General features: G+C 57.3%; 2 protein-coding genes across 3 annotated transcripts in view; one reads left to right on the top strand and one right to left on the bottom strand.

Annotated features, from left to right (window-relative positions):
- The first annotated feature begins 556 nt into the window (after positions 1–556).
- ANKK1 (ankyrin repeat and kinase domain containing 1) lies at positions 557–12161 on the top strand. Its single transcript, XM_056107545.1, has 8 exons — positions 557–738; positions 5852–6146; positions 7687–7838; positions 7951–8000; positions 8410–8565; positions 9070–9188; positions 9651–9687; positions 10873–12161. Exons 1-8 carry the CDS (start codon positions 557–559, stop codon positions 12159–12161), a joined length of 2280 nt encoding a protein of 759 aa, XP_055963520.1.
- Positions 12162–17938: 5777 nt separating this feature from the next.
- DRD2 (dopamine receptor D2) overlaps positions 17939–20602 on the bottom strand; it is a 51428-nt gene continuing 48764 nt past the window's right edge. For both annotated transcript variants that reach the window (XM_056107579.1, XM_056107578.1), the window contains 2 exons: positions 20061–20388; positions 17939–18531 (listed from right to left, as the gene is read on the bottom strand). In XM_056107579.1, coding sequence (XP_055963554.1) covers positions 18338–18531; positions 20061–20388 — 522 coding nt within the window. In that variant the 3' untranslated portion in view covers positions 17939–18337. The remainder of the gene's footprint in view (positions 18532–20060; positions 20389–20602) is intronic.

Below are 20602 nucleotides of genomic sequence, written 5' to 3'. Positions count from 1 at the left end.
CCAGTCTTTGGGGCTTCTGCCAGGGACAAACCCTCTTCCCACGATGCGCCTCAGAGCTGCCTGCAGTCTGGGCCCAGTTTGGGTTTCCCTGGCTCTGCTGATCCTCCTCGGGGAGAGAGTGAGGAAGGAGGATGCAAGAGGGAAGAGGGAGGATGGAACGAGGGGGGGGAGGGGGAGAAGGAGGAAAACAGGGAAGAAGCAGGAGGGAGGGAGGAAAGAAGGAGGAGGAGGGAGGGAGGAGGGAGGAGACCAAGGAGGGTGGAGGGAGGGGGGATGAGGGAGGGGACCAGGAAGGGAGGAGAGGGAGGAGGGAAGGGAGGAGGGGGAGGAGAGAGGAGGGAGAAAGGAGAGGAGGGAGGGGAGGGAGGAGGGAGGAGGGAGGAGAGGGAGGGAGGAGGGAAAAGAGGGAGTGGAGGGAGGGGGGAGAAAGGAGGAGGGAGGGGAGGGAGGAGGGAGGAGGGGGGCAGGCACTGCCTCCCCACCCCACCCTCGGGACCAGAGCAGCAGGAAGCACTGGCACAGGCGTCAGGGAGCAGCGGCGGGCACACCATGACCCATGGCCACGGGCACGGCGCAGCGGCTGGGCAGCCTCACCCTCTTCTCCCGCGACGACTTCGAGGGCGACTGGCTCCGCGTGGCCAGCGGTGGCTTCGGCCAGGTGTTTCAGGTGCGGCACAAGCGCTGGCACACGGACTACGCCATCAAGTGCTCCCCCTGCCTCCTGCCTGGAGCCCCCAGGTACCCGCCCGGTCCCTCCCTTTCCTGCCAGAACGGAGAGATCTCGGGAGGGCAGGTGACTCCCGGGAGAGCTGGTCTCAGCACGTTCTGATTCCACTCGGGCTTCCCAGATGCCTGGTTCTCTCTGGCACAGCCGTAAGAAACCCACAAAGTTAGGTTGGTTCTAAGCAGGACCAACCCTCTAAAGACTCCCTAAGGACTGGCAAAACAGTGCAGGGCTGAGGCGTTTGCCTTGCACATGGCCCATCCGGGTCCAGACTCCAGCAACTAAAAGGTCCCCCTGAGTCCCTCCTGGAGGGATCCATGAGCACAGAACTAGGAGCAACTCAGCACCACCAGCTGTAGCTCCCCCAACAGAGGAGAAAGAAAGAAAGAAAGAAAGAAAGAAAGAAAGAAAGAAAGAAAGAAAGAAAGAAAGAAAGCTCTGACCTCCCAGGCTGGGGACTCCCCCCTGCTTTAGGGGGACGATGGCAGATGAAGGCTGCCACTGTCCTCCCCAGCCCTGAAGGCCATGGCACAGGGGCTGTGTCCTGTGAAGGCACTCTTCTCCCCGCTATGTGGCCACCAATGAGGGTGCAGACTGGTCACAGGGCCCACAAGATGGTCAAGCCCAGGCCACAGTCAACCTTGTCTCTGACCACCCCCCGCCCCCAGCTCTCCTCAGAGACACCAAGGCCACTCCTTGGCAGGCTGCCATTGTTACCCTTGCTTCCTCTTCCTCAGTTTCCTCAATCTCTGTCTTCCTACTGAGGTGTGCCCTCGTCTCCTTCCCTTAGTGCTCCTGGCCCCTCCCTGGCAGCCAGGAAGGAGATCTTGCGTGGGGAGAACTGAGTGCAATGACCACCACAAGGCCACTGTGTTGACCAAGGACCTCAATTCCCAATGTTTTCCCTTCCCACGTCCCGGGAACTGACTGGGGAGAAAGGCTCTGAGATTTCAGTCGTTAGTGCCCACTCCCTGTGCAGTACTGTCACAGAAACTTCCCAAGTATTTCTTCACTGTATTACTACCCAGGGATTACTTCCGTGTATTACTACCTGGGTATTACTTCATTGTTATTACTATGCGGGCATGACATCCATGGAGTATTTCACTGGGTCCTCGCCGTCTCCTCATTCATTCGACATCCCCTTGTTGAACAACTGTTGCTTCTATACTTTGTGCCCTGACCCCTCCATAGCTGATTCGGTCCCAAGTTGAGCAGGTTTTTGTCCCCTAAATCTTGCCCTGGTCATTCCTTTCTCTCCATCACCAGTCTACTGGTCTAGGCTCTGATCGTCTCTGGCCTGAGTGATGCCAAGAGTTTTCTAACTGGACTAGCGTCCACTCCCCTTTTCAGTCCTCCATAGATCAAATCCACCAGTTCCTCACTGCCCTGGCAGTGAACTCTGTGATTGTCCCCCCTCCCTCCTGCTCTGGCCACTCCAGCCCAGCGGCCCTCCGCTACCCATCTCTCTCTCACTAGTGACCACGTCCCTCCTGACACCGTCTTACATACAGACTCTTGCTTCTTTCTAGAAAGCTTCTTCCTCTCTGTTGCTTTATTTCTGTGGGGTGGATGAGTTTGAGTCATGCCCTGTCGCCCTGGAGGCTGTTTCTGGTTCTGCACTCAGGGGTGACCTGTGGTGGTTCTGAGGGGCCTGCTACTGTGCTAGGAATCGAATCGAACCAGGGTTGTCATCATGCCAAATGAGCACCACACACCCTGAACTCTCTCTTTGGTGTCTCTATATACGTAACTCATATGAATCTTCACTTTTCCTTCCTCAGGGAAGCCTCCATTCACGAGCTGCCATAGTGTCACTAATCTTAGTTCTCGTGTCTTCTCTGTGTAGATATTTCCACTCAGACATAGCAGGTGCACAAAGGGTCACTAGAGTATCCACCCACCTGCCCGGAATCTGTTCCCTTCCCTGCTTCAGCCCTGGAGCCTATCTCTTGGTTGGGATTGTCACCATCAGAACCTGAAAGGAGCCCGAGGTTTGGAGAGGAAGATGATGAGTTCTGTGTTGGGCACATTGCATGGAAGGGACCTCTCGACAGACACAGCAGCCCGCAGACCTCAGGGCACAGGCCTGAGCGAACCATTAAAAGCTCTCTTTGTTCCAGTGGTGGTTGTGACTGGGACCTAGATAATATTCATTTATTCTAAGCACTGAGTATACAAAGAAACATCCGTGTCTTCAAGGAATCAGATTATAAATAATGGAGGAGGGTCAAAAACAAACAATTTTTTTTGGTCTATAACACAGCAACTTGACATTTTCTTTTCATTATTTTTTTTTTGAGGAAAGGGGTTGTTGGGCCACACCTGACCGTGCTCAGGGCTCACCCCCACATCTCGGGGTAGGGGTCATTGCTGGAGGTGTTCAATGGACCATAGGCAATGGTTGGAGACAGAACCAACCCTTGTACTATCTCACAGGTGCAAACATGACATTTTTTTCAATTAAACTAACTAAGGAGAGAGGCTGGGAATTAGCTCAGGGGTGAGGAGGACTTGCATGCTCATGGATGCAAGTCAATTCCTGACATTTTGTGGTGTCAAATACCAGTAGGGATACCCTTGGTGATCCCTGAGCGTTGCCAGGGCTGTAGTGTTCACCTCCAGCACTGCTGGACCCAAACAGAGACACATCACTGGCCCCAGTGTCAAACCATCTGCCAGGCCACATCAATAGTCCCAGCTTTAAGTCATCCAACCAGGTTGGTCAACAGGAATAGTTCCTGGGTACCCTGAGCACTACTTGGAAGCAACTGCTTCCCCCTCAGAATAATAATAATAATAATAATAATAATAATAATACTTAAGGCAAGTTGAATAATCTGATCACCTAGGAAAATGTTTTGTCTAAAAATATTTATCTGTGCATGGCAGGAAACGATCTCCGGAGCTTGAGGTTAGGATTGTTGCTGTCTGCAGTGGCTACTACAGTAAAGTCTGAACAGAGATTTGAAGCCAAGAAGGAATAAGCCTGCAGCTCTCTCATGGAGGAGCACTCCAGGGAGCAGCAGGGGTGAAGTGGGGAGGCACCGTGATTGGCTTTATGGAGAAACAAGAAGTCAGAAGGGCAGTAAAGGAGGAGAAGGAGGAGGAAGGGGAGGGGGGGAAGAAAGCGGGGAGGGAGGAGGGAAGAGGAGAGAGGAGGGAAAGGGGGAGGAGGAGAAAGAAGAGGAGGAAGGGGAGGGAGAGGAGGAGGAAGAAGAGGAGGAGAGGGGGGAGGAAGAGGAGGGAAAGGGGGAGGAGGAAGAGGAGGAAGAGGAGGGAAAGGGGGAAGAGGAAGAGGAGGAGGTGAGGAGGAGGAGGGGGGAGGAGGAGGAAGGGAAGGAGGGTAAGAGGGGAGTGGAGGAGGGGGAGGAGGGTAAGAGGAGAAGGGGAGGAGGGGGAAGGGAAGGGGAGAGGAGAGGAGAAGCAGAAGCATGCAGCAAGTTGGCCCATGGGCAGCACGTGTAGATCTTGGTGGATGACTCTGGCCTTTACCACGTGTGAGAGGGAACTGGCGGATGCTTCCCCACCAAGTAGTGTGCCAGGCTCTGACTGGGAACAGGATGGATGGGGAGAGAGAGAAGCTGAGAGACCAGTGAGGAGCAAGAGGCCCAAGAACTGGGGAGAACGGTGAAGGTCCTGTGGCTTCTGAGGTAGAGCGGGTGCGGTGAGGGAAGTGAGGACTCAGGCCCAGAGAGTGTCGGCACAGAGCTGAGGTCAGTGAATATTTCAGAGGGGAAGATAAAAGAAGTCACCTGAATCATAAACGGGAACTGAGAGTTGTTCATAGGCAACAACTTGGCAGGGGATGGGGGAGTCTTCAGAGACCATAGCTAGAGCTGTGCAAAGTCTGGAGACCTGAAACCAGACGGAAAGGGGGTGCCGAAGGTGAGGAAAGAGGGAGACAGCGGCAGAGCCCAGGCTCTCAGCCAGTCCTGATACGTCGAGGAACTGGGCTCGTGCCTGTTATTCCTACTTTACAGCTGCCAAAACTGAGGCCCAGATGATTCACTGGCTCAAAGCCTTGCTAAGTATAAGCGGAGAAGCCGGGATTCGGGATTGAATAATCAGGATGAGAAAGCACCACTGGGTGACAGAGACTGTCTCTGTTCCAGAGAACTCAATGGGATAAAAGAGGATAAGTTTGGCAGTGGCAGAGGGGAGGTTCCCGGAAATGTGGAGCACTAGAGGAGGGTGGGGGAGGCAGGGGATCAGCTCGGGAGTCTGCCCGCTACCTCACTGCCCACCAGCCTCTGATGGCTTTTCTCTCACATCGGTTCTGCTAGTGTCTGCTTTGGAGAATGTCATTTCTCCTAATCATCGGCCCCGCAGTCCCCAGTCAGCCGCAGTCTGCAGCTTTACTGTTCTGTGGGCAGACGGGCCAGAGGGTTTGCAGAGAATTACCTGGAGAGGCCTCCCCTGGCCTCCTGACTAGTTCAGAGCCACAAAGATGCATCGTGCTGGGCGTGGCAATATGCTGTGGGGAAGGGAAGCTGGATAATGACAGTTCACCTGGAAAGTGGGAGATCACGCGGGTCCCTCCTGCTTCTAGAAGAAGATCCCACAGCAGCCCACACTGCGTGGTGCGTAGGGAGGAGCAGGGAGAGGAGCGAAGGAGGGGACGGGAGCAGAAAAAGAACATGTGCCTTGAAAACATGCTATAAAAAAAAACATTGTGTTAAGCAACATACTAAGAGAGGTCAAGGTTGGGGAACTGATGAACGGTCTCTTCTTGACAGCTCTGGGTTCTTAGTTTTTCCCTATGAAGTATTTGCCGTACTCTCATGATTGAAGTAGCATAGGCGACGTTTTAAAACAGAAGCATGAAGATAATATGAGTCTTCCAGGGGCTTGCAGTTCGTTGGAGAGATAAACACACAGGTGAGCAGACAGGCTTTTCATGGGCCAGAGTATGAATTACCTAGCCTGGCAAGTGCTCTACTTCCGGTCTGGCCATTGCTGGCCGCCTGGCTCCCAAGGTGGGCAGCCAGCATCCTGTCGTGTCTCCTATTCCCTCCTCTGTCAAATGCCTGTGGTTTCCCTGGGTGCCCACACCGGGCACAAAGCCATGAGAGCAAGTAGAGGAGGACTCTACCGCATCCATCTTTCTCTCCTTCCTCTCCATAGCTCCGACGTGAACTGCCTCATCGAAGAGGCAGCCAAAATGGAGAAGATCAAGTTTCAGCACATTGTGTCCATCTATGGGGTGTGCCAGCAGCCCCTGGGCATTGTGATGGAGTTCATGACCAATGGCTCCTTGGAGAAGGCACTGTCCACTCACTGCCTCAGTTGGCAGCTCAAGTTCCGCATCATCCATGAGACCAGCCTGGCCATGAACTTCCTCCACAGCATGAACCCCCCTCTGCTCCACCTGGACCTTAAGCCGGGCAATATCCTCCTGGACGGCAACATGCATGTCAAGGTGAGACCCCTGGGCAGCCTCTGTTCCTCTTTCCTTCTAGAGTCTTGCCCATGCGAGCCAGATGACCTTCCTGCTCACTGCTGGGAATATCACGAGTCTTGGGAAGCTCATGGGCACATATTCTGCAAACAGGAGGAACCGTGTCTAAAATGAAGCTGAGTGAGCAGCACAGTTTAGATCAGGAGGTCACAAAACAGGAGGCCTGCACAACTATCTCCTAGCCCCCGTCTTTCATTTCTCAGGTGGGAGGATAACCCCAATTCCTCCTACCATATACTTGAGGTGGATCTCTAAGTGGAGGAGACGATCCCTCAGAGCAATCATGATTTTTTTTCTCCATTCCTAGAGGAGGCCACACACTCTCCCTGCCCCCAGGACCTTTGCACATTCTGCTCTCTTTGCCAGGAGCAGGGCTCTCTATTCTTTTTATCGAGCCAAGGCTAACCCACTTCCTGGCTCTCAGCTTAATGTGCACCATCTCACTCTTCCCAATTCAGTCTTAAAGACTCTCACTCTGTCTCTTCATTTTCCCTGGCCCACTTGTAAGTTTATAAGTCATTTGTGAAACTCTTTCATGAATGCCTCTACACTGCATCTACGAATAAGCTTGTGAGGGGGTTGGGGGAGGGTGTCCTGTCTTTCTGACCCATAGCCTGATGTGGTGACACTCAGTGCTTGGGTAGTTGGTATATGAATGAATCAATGAATGGCAACAAAGAGGAAATAAATACAGTGTACAGGTTTAAACCCGTGGAGGTGGAAAGAGCAGAATCTCAACAAGCAGTTTTGTACATATTCCCTCTGGCTTGCATTTCCCAACTGGGGGGACCATATGGCCAGGATATTCCAAGGGGGCCACAAGTGAACGGGGGTCATGACATGAGACTAGGGAGCCTTCCAGTTTGTGGGGATCCATAGGAAGGAAATAGGTGGAAGGGACCTTGGTCAGACTAAGTTTGAGAAGTTGAGAGAGTTGAGCATGTAGGGCATTGGCCTTGCACACGCTGACCCGAGTTTTGTCCCTGGCATCCCATATGATCCCACCGAGCAGTGCCAGGAGTAATCCCTGAGTGCAGAGCCAGGAGGAACCCCTGACCCAAAGGGCCAAAAAAGAAAAATGACAGAGGCTGAGAAGCATTGGGCTAGATAATAACAGAGCCTGCCAGTGCTCAGGGGCCGATCGGGCTCCAAGTCCTTTCTGCCAGTCTCCCATTGAGTGCTCCTTCCTGCCCCGGCGCTCAGGATGCAAACTACTTCCCTCTAATAGATGAAGACGCTAAGCCTCTGAGAAGACCGGTGGCACATGCCAGAGCCGGGAGAGGGCCTGGCTCTCACCTGAGACCAGCCGGCAAGAGTGGGGGGGGGTACCAGGCGCTTTTCTGGAGGGAGACTAGTGGGGCAGGTGATGTTCAAAGGGCCAAGCATAGGCTCCGCATGAGGAAGCTCTGGGTTCTAGCCCCCCGCACAGCCAGGTATGGCCACCACTAGCCCACACCCAACAAAGAAGGTGACCGTGGCCCGGGGACCCCGTACCTCCCAGGTCTCTGACTTCGGCCTGTCCAAGTGGCTGGAACCGTCGGCTCGCGGGCAGTACCTCGAGAGGTCGGCGCTGCGGGGCACCCTTAGCTACATCCCCCCTGAGGTATTCCTGGAGAGTAACAAGGCCCCGGGGCCCAGCTATGATGTGTACAGGTGAGGGGAGTCCCTGTCCCCGCGGGGGGTGGGGGAGGGGGAGGGCAGCAGGGGCTCCGCTGACCTTAGACACCCAGAGCATCACTCAGGAGGGGCGTCCCCCTGTCCACAGCTTCGGGATTGTCGTCTGGGAGCTCCTCACTCAGAAGAAACCCTACTCAGGTAGCCGGCAGGGTGATGCCGGGATGGGCTCTGGGCAGGGGCTGGTGGAAGGCGTGCGGGGGCAGAACACGAGGCAGGTGCGTGTTGAGGGGGCCTGTCTGCTGGGTCACGGCCTCCCTCTGCCTCCCCCTGAACTTTCTATAACTCATGCAACAAAGGACGGGCAGGCTCTGCTCCCACCAGGCACCCGGCTCCTTTGCTTCCGAGGTGGCTTCTCCTGCGCACTTCACTGGGGGGGTTGGGGTGGGGAGGAGCCTGGCTGTGTGATGGGACACAACCAGGGCCCACAGGACAGCCTGCGGTGGACCTTCCGAGCTCCCCTGGTCTCCGTGCCTCTGCACCCCAATTCTGACTCTCCCTCCCTCCCTCCCTCCCTCCCTCCCTCCATCCCTCCCTCTGTCCCTCCCAGGCTTTCGCACGATGGCCATTATCATCCGGGTGGCAGCAGGCACTCGGCCTTCCTTGAGGCCTTTCTCCCACGAGTGGCCCCATGAGACGCAGCACATGGCGGAGCTGATGAGGCGCTGCTGGGACCAGGACCCCGAAAAGAGGCCGAGCTTCCCAGGTGCCAGCCTGCCCGGCCTAGGCTGCCGAGAGGGGAGGCTGGGCACAGGGCGCCACCGAGAGCACTGCAGAGAGATGGGGCGTGGGGGGGTGGGGGTGGGGAGGAGGCTCTGCACCAGGAAGGCTGGGCTGGGGGCCACTGAGGACGGCAGGCTGGGCTCCCCAAGTCACTCTGGCCACCAGCCCCCTCTGCTGCCACTGATCCTCCATTGGTCCGGCCCCTCACAGCGTGTGCTGACCACAGGCTCCCGGGCCTGGGGGATCTGGACGTGCCATAGTCCTTAGGGACCAAGATGCGTGGGGTCTGTGGGTTCATCCTGTGCCTCCTTTCATGGGCCAGGACCAGTGACCTGCCACAGAACCCGCTGAGCTCCATCTGGATCCTTCTAACTGGTCCCCAGACAGGAGTGTAGGGGACCCGGGAAATGGGAGGGGGCTATCACAGGAAGGCGTTGGCCCACCACCTGCCCTCACCCCTCCTCCCCACCCCGCCCCCGCGGCACAGACATCGTCCTGGAGACGCACCTGCTGCTTTCGCTGCTGCAGAGCCCTGTGGCCACCCCCGAGAGCGAGGCGCTGGCCCGGAAGGTGTCAGGCAAGGCCTCTGCGCACTGGGCCCAGGAGGTGAGTGGTGGGATAGAGAGGCCACCCCGCAGCATGGCGTGACGCGTGACCCACACAAACGACTAAGGGTCTGTGTTCCGTTCAGCAGGGGCTCCGAGCCTCACCCCTCACACTGTGAACGGGGGGAGGGGGGGCTGCGTCTTCGTCCCGTCTCACCTCAGTTGAATGGAGACTCCCCAGATGAATGGAGACTCCTCAGCCACGGGTCAGGGTGGGGGTCCTGGCTGCACCCCCACAACCACCTGCCTGCCTTGTGGCTCCAGGGAAAGTCAAGGGCCTGGGTACCTCTTTCTCACAGGATCCTCTCTGCTCGGGGGGTTCTGTGAGACCCCACTGGGGGTGGACCAGCAGGGATAAGGCCTCCCAGGACCCACCAGAGTTGAGAGAGGGAGGGAGAAAGGGCAGAGGTGGGCACTGAGCAGTGGGCCCAGCTGACCCACCTGTGTCGTCTGGTTCCCCCAGGTCAGCGAGGAAGTGAGTCTGGAGCTGGTGGACAGTGGTGAGTCCTGGAGCCCTCAGTGGCTCAGAGGCTCCAGTGCTGGACTGTGACCTGAGCGAGCGTGCCTGGCTCCTCCCTCCAGGCTTGTGACAAGTCTCCACACCCAGGGGGTCCCTGTCCCACTCCTCCCTTGAGTCTCATCCTTCTAAGAAGCCTCAGCATTGGGGAGGGTTTCGAATGGCTACACATTAGAATTTCTGGGGGCTGAAAATACCAAAGGCTGGATCCTACCCCAGTCTCTGCAAGGAGGGGCCCGGGAGGGAGCCTGAGGTTCTTGTGCCGGTGATTCGTTAATCACCACGCTTCTAATTCTAAGCCCGGCTGGCTGGGGAAAATTCCAGAAACGGCCCTCAGGCCTCCCGGGACTTCCAACCCCACATCTGCACCAGCACACGTTCACTTCCAACGACTCTGCTCTGACAATTCTCCCTAATTCTCCCCGACACAATCTGTCCCCCACCCCCCACCCCCGCCCGGGGAGAAGCATGGGCTGGACATTGCTCATATCCCGTCTGACCCAGTGACCCAGAGACCTCCGAGGCTCAGAGGTGGAGTCGGCTGAGGTCATGAGTGCTGGGCAGTGGGGTCAGGATCAGCACCCAGGCCCCTTGTGGCCTCGTCCCAGAGAGAAGCCTCAGGGGGTGGCTGTGGAAATCAGGAGCAGAAGAGGCCAGATTTACGGGGGGGGGGGGCAGCGGGGGGGTCTTAGAGGGCTAGAGTACTTGCTCTTGCACACAGGCATTCTAAGTTTTGTCCTTGGCACCGCTGGGGACTGCCCCCAGACAAATGCTTTCCTGTGGGACATGGGTGTGAGCATTAGGACCACACCTGACCACCACCACTTCTCACACCGCTGCCTAGCGGCCCTGCTGCCCAGGCATGCAGTCTGACCCCTGTATTTTTTGTTTTGGGGTTTTTTGTTTTATTTCCTTTTTTTTTTTTTTTTGCTTTTGGGGTCACACCCAGTGATGCACAGGGGTTATTCCTGGCTCTGCACTCAGGAATCACTCCTGGCGGTGCTCAGAGGACCATATGGGATGCTGGGAATTGAACCCACGTCAGCCGCGTGCAAGGCAAATACCCTACCTGCTGTGCTATCATTCCAGCCCCTGACCCCTGTTTTTAAAATTGATTTTTCTGCTGGCCTGCCCAGGCCCATTTTCAAGCTTCTCTCCCTCCCGGCAGACTCCGGAGCCGGCTGGAAACGGCTCCTGCAGCTCTCGGACACGGGGAGCGCCGTGCCCAGCCTGTACGAGAACAAGGTGACACCCCTGCACTTGCTGGTGGCGCAGGGCAGTGTGGCACGGGTGAGGCTGCTCCTGGCCCACGAGGGCGATGTGGACTGCCAGACGGCCAGTGGCTCCACGCCCCTCCTCATCGCGGCCCAGGACCGGCAGCCTGACCTCTGCGCCCTGCTCCTGGAGCACGGGGCCGATGCCAACCTGGCCGACGAGGACGGCTGGGCCCCGCTGCACTTCGCAGCGCAAAACGGGGACGACCGCACGGCCCGCCTGCTCCTGGACCACGGCGCTGGCGTGGATGCCCGGGAACTCGAGGGCTGGACCCCGCTCCACCTGGCGGCGCAGAACAACTTCGAGAACGTCGCGCGGCTTCTGGTCTCCCGGCAGGCGGACCCCAACCTGCAGGAGGCTGAGGGGAAGACGCCCCTGCACGTGGCTGCCTGCTTGGGCCACGTGGGCCTGGTCAAGCTCCTGATAGGCCAGGGGGCAGAGCTGGATGCCCAGCAGAGAAACCAGAGGACCCCGCTGCACCTGGCCGTGGAGCGGGGCCAAGTGAGGGCCATTCAACACCTGCTGAAGAGTGGGGCCTCCCCCAACGCCCTCGACCACGGCGGCTACAGCCCCCTGCACACGGCGGCCGCCCTGGGCAAGTATCTCATCTGCAGAATGCTGTTGCGCCACGGCGCGGGCCTCGAGCTGCCAACCCAGCAGGGCTGGACCCCCCTGCACCTGGCAGCCTACAGGGGCCACCTGGAGGTCATCCACCTGCTGGCCGAGAACCACGCAGACCTGGGGGCCCTCGGAGGCATGGGCTGGACCCCCCTGCATCTGGCTGCCCACCATGGGGAGGAGGTGGTGGTGTCGGCGCTGCTGCAGTGCGGAGCTGAGGCCAACGCGGCCGAGCAGTCGGGCTGGACGCCCCTGCACCTGGCTGTGCAGAGGGGCGCCTTCCTGAGTGTCATCAACCTTCTGGAGCACGGGGCTGATGTCCACGCTCACAACCGGGTGGGCTGGACGCCTGCCCACCTGGCCGCCCTCCAGGGCAACACAGCCATCCTGAAAGTGCTGGTGAAGGCCGGTGCCCAGCTGGACACAGAGGACGGGCTGGGCTGCACCCCACTGCAGCTGGCTCTCCGGACCCACCAGCAGAGCGCCGTTGCCTTCCTCCAGGGCAAGAAGGCCCCCCTGGCTCTTCTGGACGGGGCTGAGCCTGGGGCCCAGACAGAAGTCTAGTCTGTGAGGGGCCATCCTTACCCGGCAGAAGCGCTGGGAGTGTGGAGGCCTTCCTGGCCCGACCTCCTACCTGAGTCTCAGAACTCTCTGCTGGCCCTTGAACCTCCTACTTGGCCTTCAGACCTCCCACTTGGCCCTCGGACCTCCCACCTGACTCTGAGACCTCCCTCCTGATCCTTGGACCTCCCACCTGGTCCTCGACCCTCAGTGAAACAGGGATCTGGGCCCCTGGGGCCCTGGCAGGGCAGCTTTCTCTGTCCCTTCTTCTCTTGGATTGAACTCAGTCCCCCCCCCCCCCCGGGGTGAAGTCCTGCTTCATGCCAAAAAGTTTCATCCCTTCAAGACTCTTCCCCACCTTCTCCCATGGACCTCTGGGTTCACAGGGGTCCTTAGTGCTGGGAATCCCGCAGAAGATGAGGAGAGGCAGCCGGAATGCCCCTCTTGGTCCACTTTCCTAGGAACTGGAAGTTGGGGGGAAACTTCCGCTCACTTATAAAGTCCAGCCAGTCCTTGCTCCCATGCTGACCTCTGCTTACTCAGGCCCTGTCCTAATCCCTGGGTGTCCCTCTATGGTTTGCCAGTGAAGGAGATGAACATTGCTGTTGCCTGAGTAAGGCTGTGTGTTTGTGGTGTGTGTGTGTGTGTGTGTGTGATGGGGGTTGGCAAAGTGAGAAGCATGGATCTTTGTCTCCCTGCCTCACCATTGGTTGTGTCAATTCCTCAAGTCAATAAAGCTGGGTACCCAATTTACCCCTTCCGAGGTAGACAGGGGGTGGGATGGGGGGTAGGGGGGACTGGAGCATTGTGTCGTGTACTGTTAGTCTGGAATGAGTGTGTGTATGTAGAGAGGGCAGCCGCGAGTTGAAGGGGATGTCCATGTTGAGGGTCAGGAGTTTGGGCCAGGTGTGGGTCTCGAGGGCTCTTTCCTCCTCAGAACTGGGTCCTGGGACTCTGCCTGGCCACTTGGGTGTCTCCCATGTTTGGGAGAGATTTGGGCAGGACAGGGTCATTCACAGAAGCCTGTATGAAAGTCCTGCCTCTGTGGCACTGTTCCTCTCTAGCATCAGGAAAGGGTCAGACAAGACAAGTGCATCCCTCCATCTCTCCATAAGGAGCTGTCCTTCCAACACAAGCCCAGTTTGCAATGCCAGAGAAAAGGGTGCTTCCTGCCCCAACTGCTGGCCAGCTCCCCGCAGAAGCAGACAGCAGGCGGCAAGCCTTCCTCCAGGTATCCCCCTGAACTGGGCACAGGCCTCGCTGACAACCTCCTACAAGAGACAGGGCAGAGGAAAGTCTGTCTGGACTTTCCCCTACAGGGCAGAGGATCCCTGCAAGCATAGTGGCCAGTGTTGTAGCTCTCAACCTTTGGCCTCTAGACAGTCATGCCAACCTCTGGGCTTGAAACATCTCACTGCGACATCTCACTGGGCCACAGGCTACACCACTGTGGAGAATGCTGTGACAGCATTGAACTGACCTGCAACCTAGAATAGTGGAGGTGCGTGCGTTTGTGTGTGTGTGTGTGTGTGTGTGTGTGTGTGTGTGTGAATATCTGGCCACAGTGGAGAATTCTCCAACACCACTGAACTGAATTGCAACCTTGAATAGTGGAATAGTGAAGGTGTGTGTGTGTGTGTGTGTGTGTGTGTGTGTGTGTGTGTGTGTAAATATTTGGGCCACAGTGGAGAATTCTGCAACACCATTGAACTGAATTGAAACCTAGAATAGTGGAATAGTGGAGGGTGTGTGTGTGTGTGTGTGTGTGTGTGTGTGTGTGTGTGTGTGTGTGTGTAAATATCTGGCCCTACCCTGGACCAGCTCAACCAGAATTTCCAGGGGAGCAGCCTGGTGTGAGCAGAGGAGCAGCCAGGGCTGAGGACAGCCACCAGGGGGCATCATACATGTTCACCATGTCCTTTTTCAGTAAAAGGTGAGTCAGTTCAAGGCCAGCTGCCCTGGGGGACAGCCTGCACGGGTGGGGTGTCAGCCGACTGTTCCTTTCTCTTACACCTAACAAGCCAGCTGGAGCTATCTCCTGAGACTAAGCCAAGCTAGTTTTAAAAGACACCCTGCAGAGTTTCTGGAACCCAAGGAGGGCGGGGTTTGCTGCAAGACACTATTTGCTTCTGCTGCATCCTAAATCACAGTGTTTAGGTTTAAGGTTGCCCAGGAAGCAGAGAAGGGCTGGGGGGGTTTCATCTCCCCAGGCAAGTGAGTTCAATGAGTCCCCGTGGGGAATCCCGTGGTCTACTCATTCCACTGCAGAGATATGGAGGGAAGAGCTTGGAGACAGGGTCAGAAAGGGCAGCTGATGCCTCTGCACCCCTTGTCCTAAGAATTACAGGAATCCCATGGACACATGAGCTGCCCACAGCAATCACTTCAACGCCGCCATCTTCCTTCTCCAAGAGCAACTGGGCAGCTCTGGCCAACATGGGCCCTTCTCTGCCAAAAGCACCTATTCCCTCTTCAGGTTACACTTCCCAGACGTACACTTCCTATCCCCAAATAGCATCTACCTCAGATTCATTTCAACACAGCTGGGGCAGAACCCCGGGGGGGGCTATAAACATGAAATGGCATGGGTGCAGTCCCTTGCATCCATGAAAACAAAAGTCACCAACACAGCCTGGACCTGGAAGGGCAGGGAGACAGAGAGCTGGGTCAGGCAGTGGCCACAGCACAGTGTGGAAAGGGATCCCAGATCTGTGGGGTCACAGGAGGTACACTATAGGCTGGTCAGTCTTTAGGCCAATCCTGATAGCAGGCCTGAGACCACCAGGGAGGCAAGATCAAAGGTTGCTTCTTTGTCACTTTGGAGCTACACCCGGCCCAGTGCTGGGGTGAGGTGCCTTCCGAGATTGCTCAGGAGCCCAAGAGCGCTAGGGCGGGGTAGAACCCAGAGCATCCAGCGTCAATAAAACTGCCACAGTCTTGTCCTTGAAAGCTCCCTACTGACTTGCTCCCCCAACCCCAGGCATGCCCAGGCTGCTATAGCATACTTGGCACGGAGGCAAATGGTGCCCACAGAGGTGGCCGTCTCCACACCCAGCTTCCCTGCCACAGGGCACCTGCGCCTTCATAGTGATGGCATCATGTCAGGGCCATGACTGTCTTCCCTCTGCGGCCTCTCAGGAGACAGCCATCACTTCCACTTTCTCTGTTTTGTTCCCAGCACCCGTCTCCAGCGGGAGCACCACAGCGGCTCAATAAATATTCACTGAGGAAGAGGTGGCTGGCGGAAGTGATGCAGTTTCCTCTCAATTCCCCAGGACACCTGCCTAGTCCAGGCACCTGGGACTCCTCCCAGAACCCAAGGACTGAGCCTTTCACACTGGCAGTCAGATGCAGACAGGTGATGGGGGAGGGTGCAGGGTGCAGGTAGATGCCCAGTGCCCCGCAGGGCCTAAATCAGAAGGCTACCCCAGCCTGGGGCTTCCCTCCGGAGTGGGCCACAGACTCAACCTGCTGGAAAAAGCAGATGAGTGAGTGTCATGATGAGACCTTCTAGGAGAAAGAAGCTAAAAATCTGAGGGTGGCAACTGGCTGGCCTCCAGCTTCCTTTCGGCCCTGCTATCTCAGGGGTCTGGGGCGGGGAGGGGGGGAGAGAGCCAGCGCCTGGGCCGCCCCCTTCCGCCTCGGCATACCCCGTCCCACAGCTCCCTCCTTTGCACCCGGGCACTGAGGGGGGAGGGGGCGGAGCCCAACCCTCCCCCTGCCCACTCTGGCTGTCAATCTGCTGTCTGGCACAGCGACGTGGAGCTTCATGACAACTGTGGGCAACTTTCCCTGCCCCGCCTCCCGCCCCTGCCTGCCCTCTTCCCCTCTTCCCTGTCAGTGCTGCTCAAACCATGCCCCCCTTCTCTCTTTCTCTCTTTCTTTCTCTTTCTTTCCATCCTTCTTCCCTCCTTTTTTCTCATGTCCTCTCCCTAAACAGCTGTTAAACTTGGGTCACCTCGCAGGGTTTTAATGACACAACAAGCCTTTAAGTGAGACCCAGCACTTCCAAGACTGTGTGTGTGTGTGTGTGTGTGAGTGTGTGAGTACATGAGTGTGTATATGTGTGTGAGTGTGTGTTTGTGTGAGTTTGTGTATATGTGAGCATGTTGTGTGTGTGTGTGTGTGTGTGTGTGTGTGTGTGTGTGTATGGTGGGACTGGGTAGCTGAGAGGTGTCTGGAGTCCCTCTCGAGGCTGGCACCCTCCCCAGGTGCTGTTTACTAGGTCCCTTGTCAGTGATCCCAGAACTAGATTAGGAGCCTGTTTGCCCCTTTCTGGAATCACGAAGCTCCCGGGATCCTTACCTGGGCTGAGCGCTCCGTTCAGGTTCAGTGAAAAGATCAAAGTCCGTAATTAAGTGTTCAGGGCAAGTTAGGTGCTCGCAACTTTGGTGCTAAAAATACGGTATTTAGCATGCAAATTACGCCCTGCCAGCTTGGAGCCTGAGCCGTGGGTGCCAGTTCCTTGTTTGTCATCACCACTGTTATTCCGCGGGCGCTAAGAATGTTCCTCTGGCACAAGCGGGGCTTTCTATTTCATTTCTCAAAAGCCAACTCTGTCATCAGGCCAGTGCCCAAAAGGTCTGGTCTGGGTCTGGCCTGCAGGCAGAGACGAGGGAGTGAGGGCCACCTGTTTCCCCAACCTGGCCCCGAGGAAGGGGTCTCAGGTGAACTGGAGGATGAGGCAGGCCAGGACAGAGCAGTCGTCCAAGGCCCTTCTTTCCAGGGTGGGCAAGGAGGGGCTAAGGACGAGGTTCTCCAGAGGTACAGGAGGAGGGGGGCCTGGTTTACTGAGGTCAGGTCCACCCCATGCCTGGCTGAGTGCCCCACGTCCACTTGGAAGGAGAGGACGGGGAGGAGGGGAGACCCACATGGGCGTGCCCATCTTCTCTGTCCTCCATCCTCTTCCTTCTCCCACAGTCCCGGCACACTGGTGACCCTGGTCAGCGCTGCCCTTTTCTGGTGCAGCGAGGACACTAGGCCTTTGACTTCTCCTGAGCGCAGAGGTCATGGGGGCCCTGCCTTCCGCCTGAGGGGCCTCAGATGTGACTCTTGTCAATGTTTTATTGGTTTGGAACATGTGTGGTGATGTTACAGAGTCTGGGGCCGGGGCCACCCCCAAGCTGCAGTTTCCCCTCCTCCCTCGAGCAGGACCAGGCCAGGCCGAGTGGCAAGAGCAGCCTCTGAGCCAGCGGCTCCTCTAAGGCGCAGGGAAGGGGTCCTGGGAGAGAGAAGAGGCAAAGGCATAGAAAAGGAAAGTGGTTTTGCGGCACGGGGTGGCAGGAGGCAGCCCCCACAGAAGCCCAGACACCCCGCCCCAGCCATGGTCCCAAGTCTGCTTTGCCCGCCTGTCCCCAGGCTGGCTCGGCATCTGCTACAAGAGGGGACGTGCCCAAGTCTGTCAGCCGCAGCAGGGTGGGCTGGGGGGCGGGGGTCCTCACCCCACAGTCTCTTGAGGTGCTCTGAGACCAGGGTGGCTCCCCTTTGGGGCTGTGGAAACTCGCCAGGAGCAGGTTCCGGGGAGCCAGGTCGGGAGTCCACTGCAGTGAAAAGGGGACTCCTGTCAGTGTGGGGGGGGAAGGGGGGGAAGGGGTGGAGATTTTTGGCTTGAACTTCTCTGGGGTCCGTCCTGCTGTCTGGTATTTACAGAATCGCCTGGGACTCATGTATTCAGGGGCGTTGGCGAGGGCTCTGGCTTCTCGGTCTGGGCCTTCTGGGGGGTGAAAGTCTGTTTCTCTGCCACCTTCCCAAAAAGGCCTGTGAAGACCAGGCTCCGCCCCACAGAGAATAGCCTCTAAGGTCTCACTCAGGTCCTGTGACTCCAGGGCCCCAGAGAAAGATCAAGGAAGGCGGCTGCATCTTTGGTGCCAAGGAGAGGGAGCCGAGATGAGTGTGTGTGTGTGTGTGTGTGTGTGTGTGTGTGTGGCAGGGGGTGGGGGTGGGGGGTCTCCACGATCTGCACCCAAGTCGGGGGCCCCAGCTGTCTAGCACTCCCCTGGCAGAGAGACGGCGTAGTGCGCAGTGAGGGGCATGGTGCCAAGCTAACACTGCAGGGCCTGCGAGGGCATAGAATGGGCCTAACACCCAGTGCCCTCCTGCCCCTGGATCCCAGGGCCCGAGGCCCGGCCGGCCCAGGCAGGGACATGAGAAGCAGGCTGCTGGGCAGGCGGGCAGCATGGTCAGCAGTGAAGGATCTTCATGAAGGCCTTGCGGAACTCAATATTAAAGGTGGTGTAGATGATGGGGTTGACGGCGCTGTTGACATAGCCCAGCCACGTGAAGGCGCTGTACAGGACGGGCGGGATGTTGCAGTCACAGTGTATGTTCAGGATGTGGGTGATGAAGAAGGGCAGCCAGCAGATGATGAAGACGCCTGGGGGAGAGGGTGTGGTCAGGCTGGGCCCCAGGGCCAGGGAGGTGCTGGGCTCTCAAGGGCACCCAGTTGCTCTCAGAGGCCCTGGCCCAGACTCTGAGGCTCTGGACTGGAGCAGCACCCTCCTGGAAGAATCGTGGGCTTGGGTTCTCTTCTGCAGGGGCCCTCACCTCCCTCAGCCTATTCCTTGCCTGTCAATGGGTAGAAGTACATCTACCTCCTAGGCAAGGATAAAAGAATGGCAATGGACGCCCATGTTGACATCCTGGCATGATTCAGTTGGTAGAAATGTCATCTTTGAGGACAATGTCCTCCTTGGGAGTGGGGACTCTGTTCACTGCAATAAGAGGGTAAATGAAGAGCAAAGCAACCACCCGGCTCCATCCCCCTCAGAACAGAAATGCCTCCTGAGCTTGCATCTCTCCAGGCCGCCAATGTGCAGGCTCTTGCTTCGTCTTTCCCCAACTCCCCCTACTCCCAGTGGACCCCATCCTCTACGGCGGACTGCACTCTCCCCTAGATCAACCTTCTCCCCACTGTGACTCAGGCAGGCACATTAGCGTGGAAGCTGTATGTGTTCAAGAGGCTCAGAGGCTGACCGGAAGCCACCAGAGAGGGACAGTGGGGCGGGGTCTGCAAAAACAGCGAACACAGCAAGAGCCTCCGTCTCTGAGAGCCTAGCTCCAAGCTGCTGTCACCCTAGGCCACATGACCACCAGCTAACTGCCCATTATCCTGCTGTGACACGTGTTCTGCATTAGCTAAGGAGAGCACTAACAATCCCCCTACCATGGGTTGGCAGCAAGAGGAGGGTGACATATGGCCATGAAAGAGGAAAGCAGAGCCACATCCACTTGTTTCCAGCCACCAAATCCATCTCTTGATCTTTTCATTTTGGGGGGAAGAGGCACTCTCCCAGCAGTTCTCCATGGTCTACCCATGGCTCTTATGGGGGGGGGGGGGGGCAGCTACAAGATTTATACCCCAAAGCACTCCAGGAAGCCATGCAATGCCAAGGCTCAAGCCCAGGGTCTCCCTCAACACAACATGCGCCCTACCACTTGAGTCACATCTCCAATCTCAGCTCTTGACTTCTCCGTGTTCCTTAGCTGAGACCTCTTCCACTGACCCGGCCCCACACAACCATGGCTGAGTCCAACAAACTGATGTTCCATTTCTTCCCGAGAGCACCGACATCCTGCACCACTGAGGCCACTCTGACTTCTCCGTTGTTGTAACACTGTCACCAGCCTGAAGCACGACCATCTCAACAGTCCTGAGCCAAAACCTACCCCAGTGAAGGGGACACTGGCAGGCTCCAGGCTCTAGAGTCAGACCGTGGAGCTGCAAATCCTATGTACCTCGCAGCCGAGGCACAAGAGTTCAACCCTGAGCCCTATCTCTAAAATGCATGGATTTAGAGCATAATGTCAGATAATGTCAGCTCTACAGGGAAGGGAATAGCAGGAAAGGGGACTCATTGACTGTCCTTCAGAATAGGCCCGAACCGGGCAGCCCAGGAGACTCACCTAGCACGATGGCAAGCATCTGAGTGGCTTTCTTCTCCTTCTGCTGGGACAGCTTCCTGCGGCTCAGGCTCTTGAGTGAGGTCCGGGTCTTGCCATTGGGCATCGTCTGGATCTCGAAGAACCTGGCAAACCTGGGGTGGTTTTTGGCATGCCCGTTCTTCTCTGGTTTGGCAGGGCTGTCAGGAGTGCTGTGGAGGCCGTGGTGCGATGGGTCGGGGAGGGTCAGCTGGTGGTGGCTGGGTGGAATGGGACTGTACCGGGTCCTCTCTGGAGGGCTAGTGCTGGACAGCATCTCCATCTCCAGCTCCTGGGCTCGACGGGCAGCGTCCTGCACAGAGGCAGAGCATTCTGGGTGAAAGCCGGGCAAGTTCTCCGGACCAGCTACCTACGTGGCCTCACTCAGCTTTTCCCTGGCCCCACCTGGTGCCTCTTACAAACACCAGAGTCACTCTGTTGGCCTCTGGGACTCAGCAGCGTCCAAAGACTCATCTCTACCTCCCTTCCCTGAGAAAAGCCACTCAATGAGCCCACGAGCCTTCTGT

The sequence above is a fragment of the Sorex fumeus genome, unplaced genomic scaffold (genome assembly GCF_029834395.1).
Source record: "Sorex fumeus unplaced genomic scaffold, SorFum_2.1 ptg000169l, whole genome shotgun sequence".
NCBI classification, from domain to species: Eukaryota; Metazoa; Chordata; class Mammalia; order Eulipotyphla; family Soricidae; genus Sorex; species Sorex fumeus.
The sequence above is the reverse complement of the archived record's forward strand: the minus strand, read 5'-3'. Positions and strand labels throughout refer to the sequence as shown.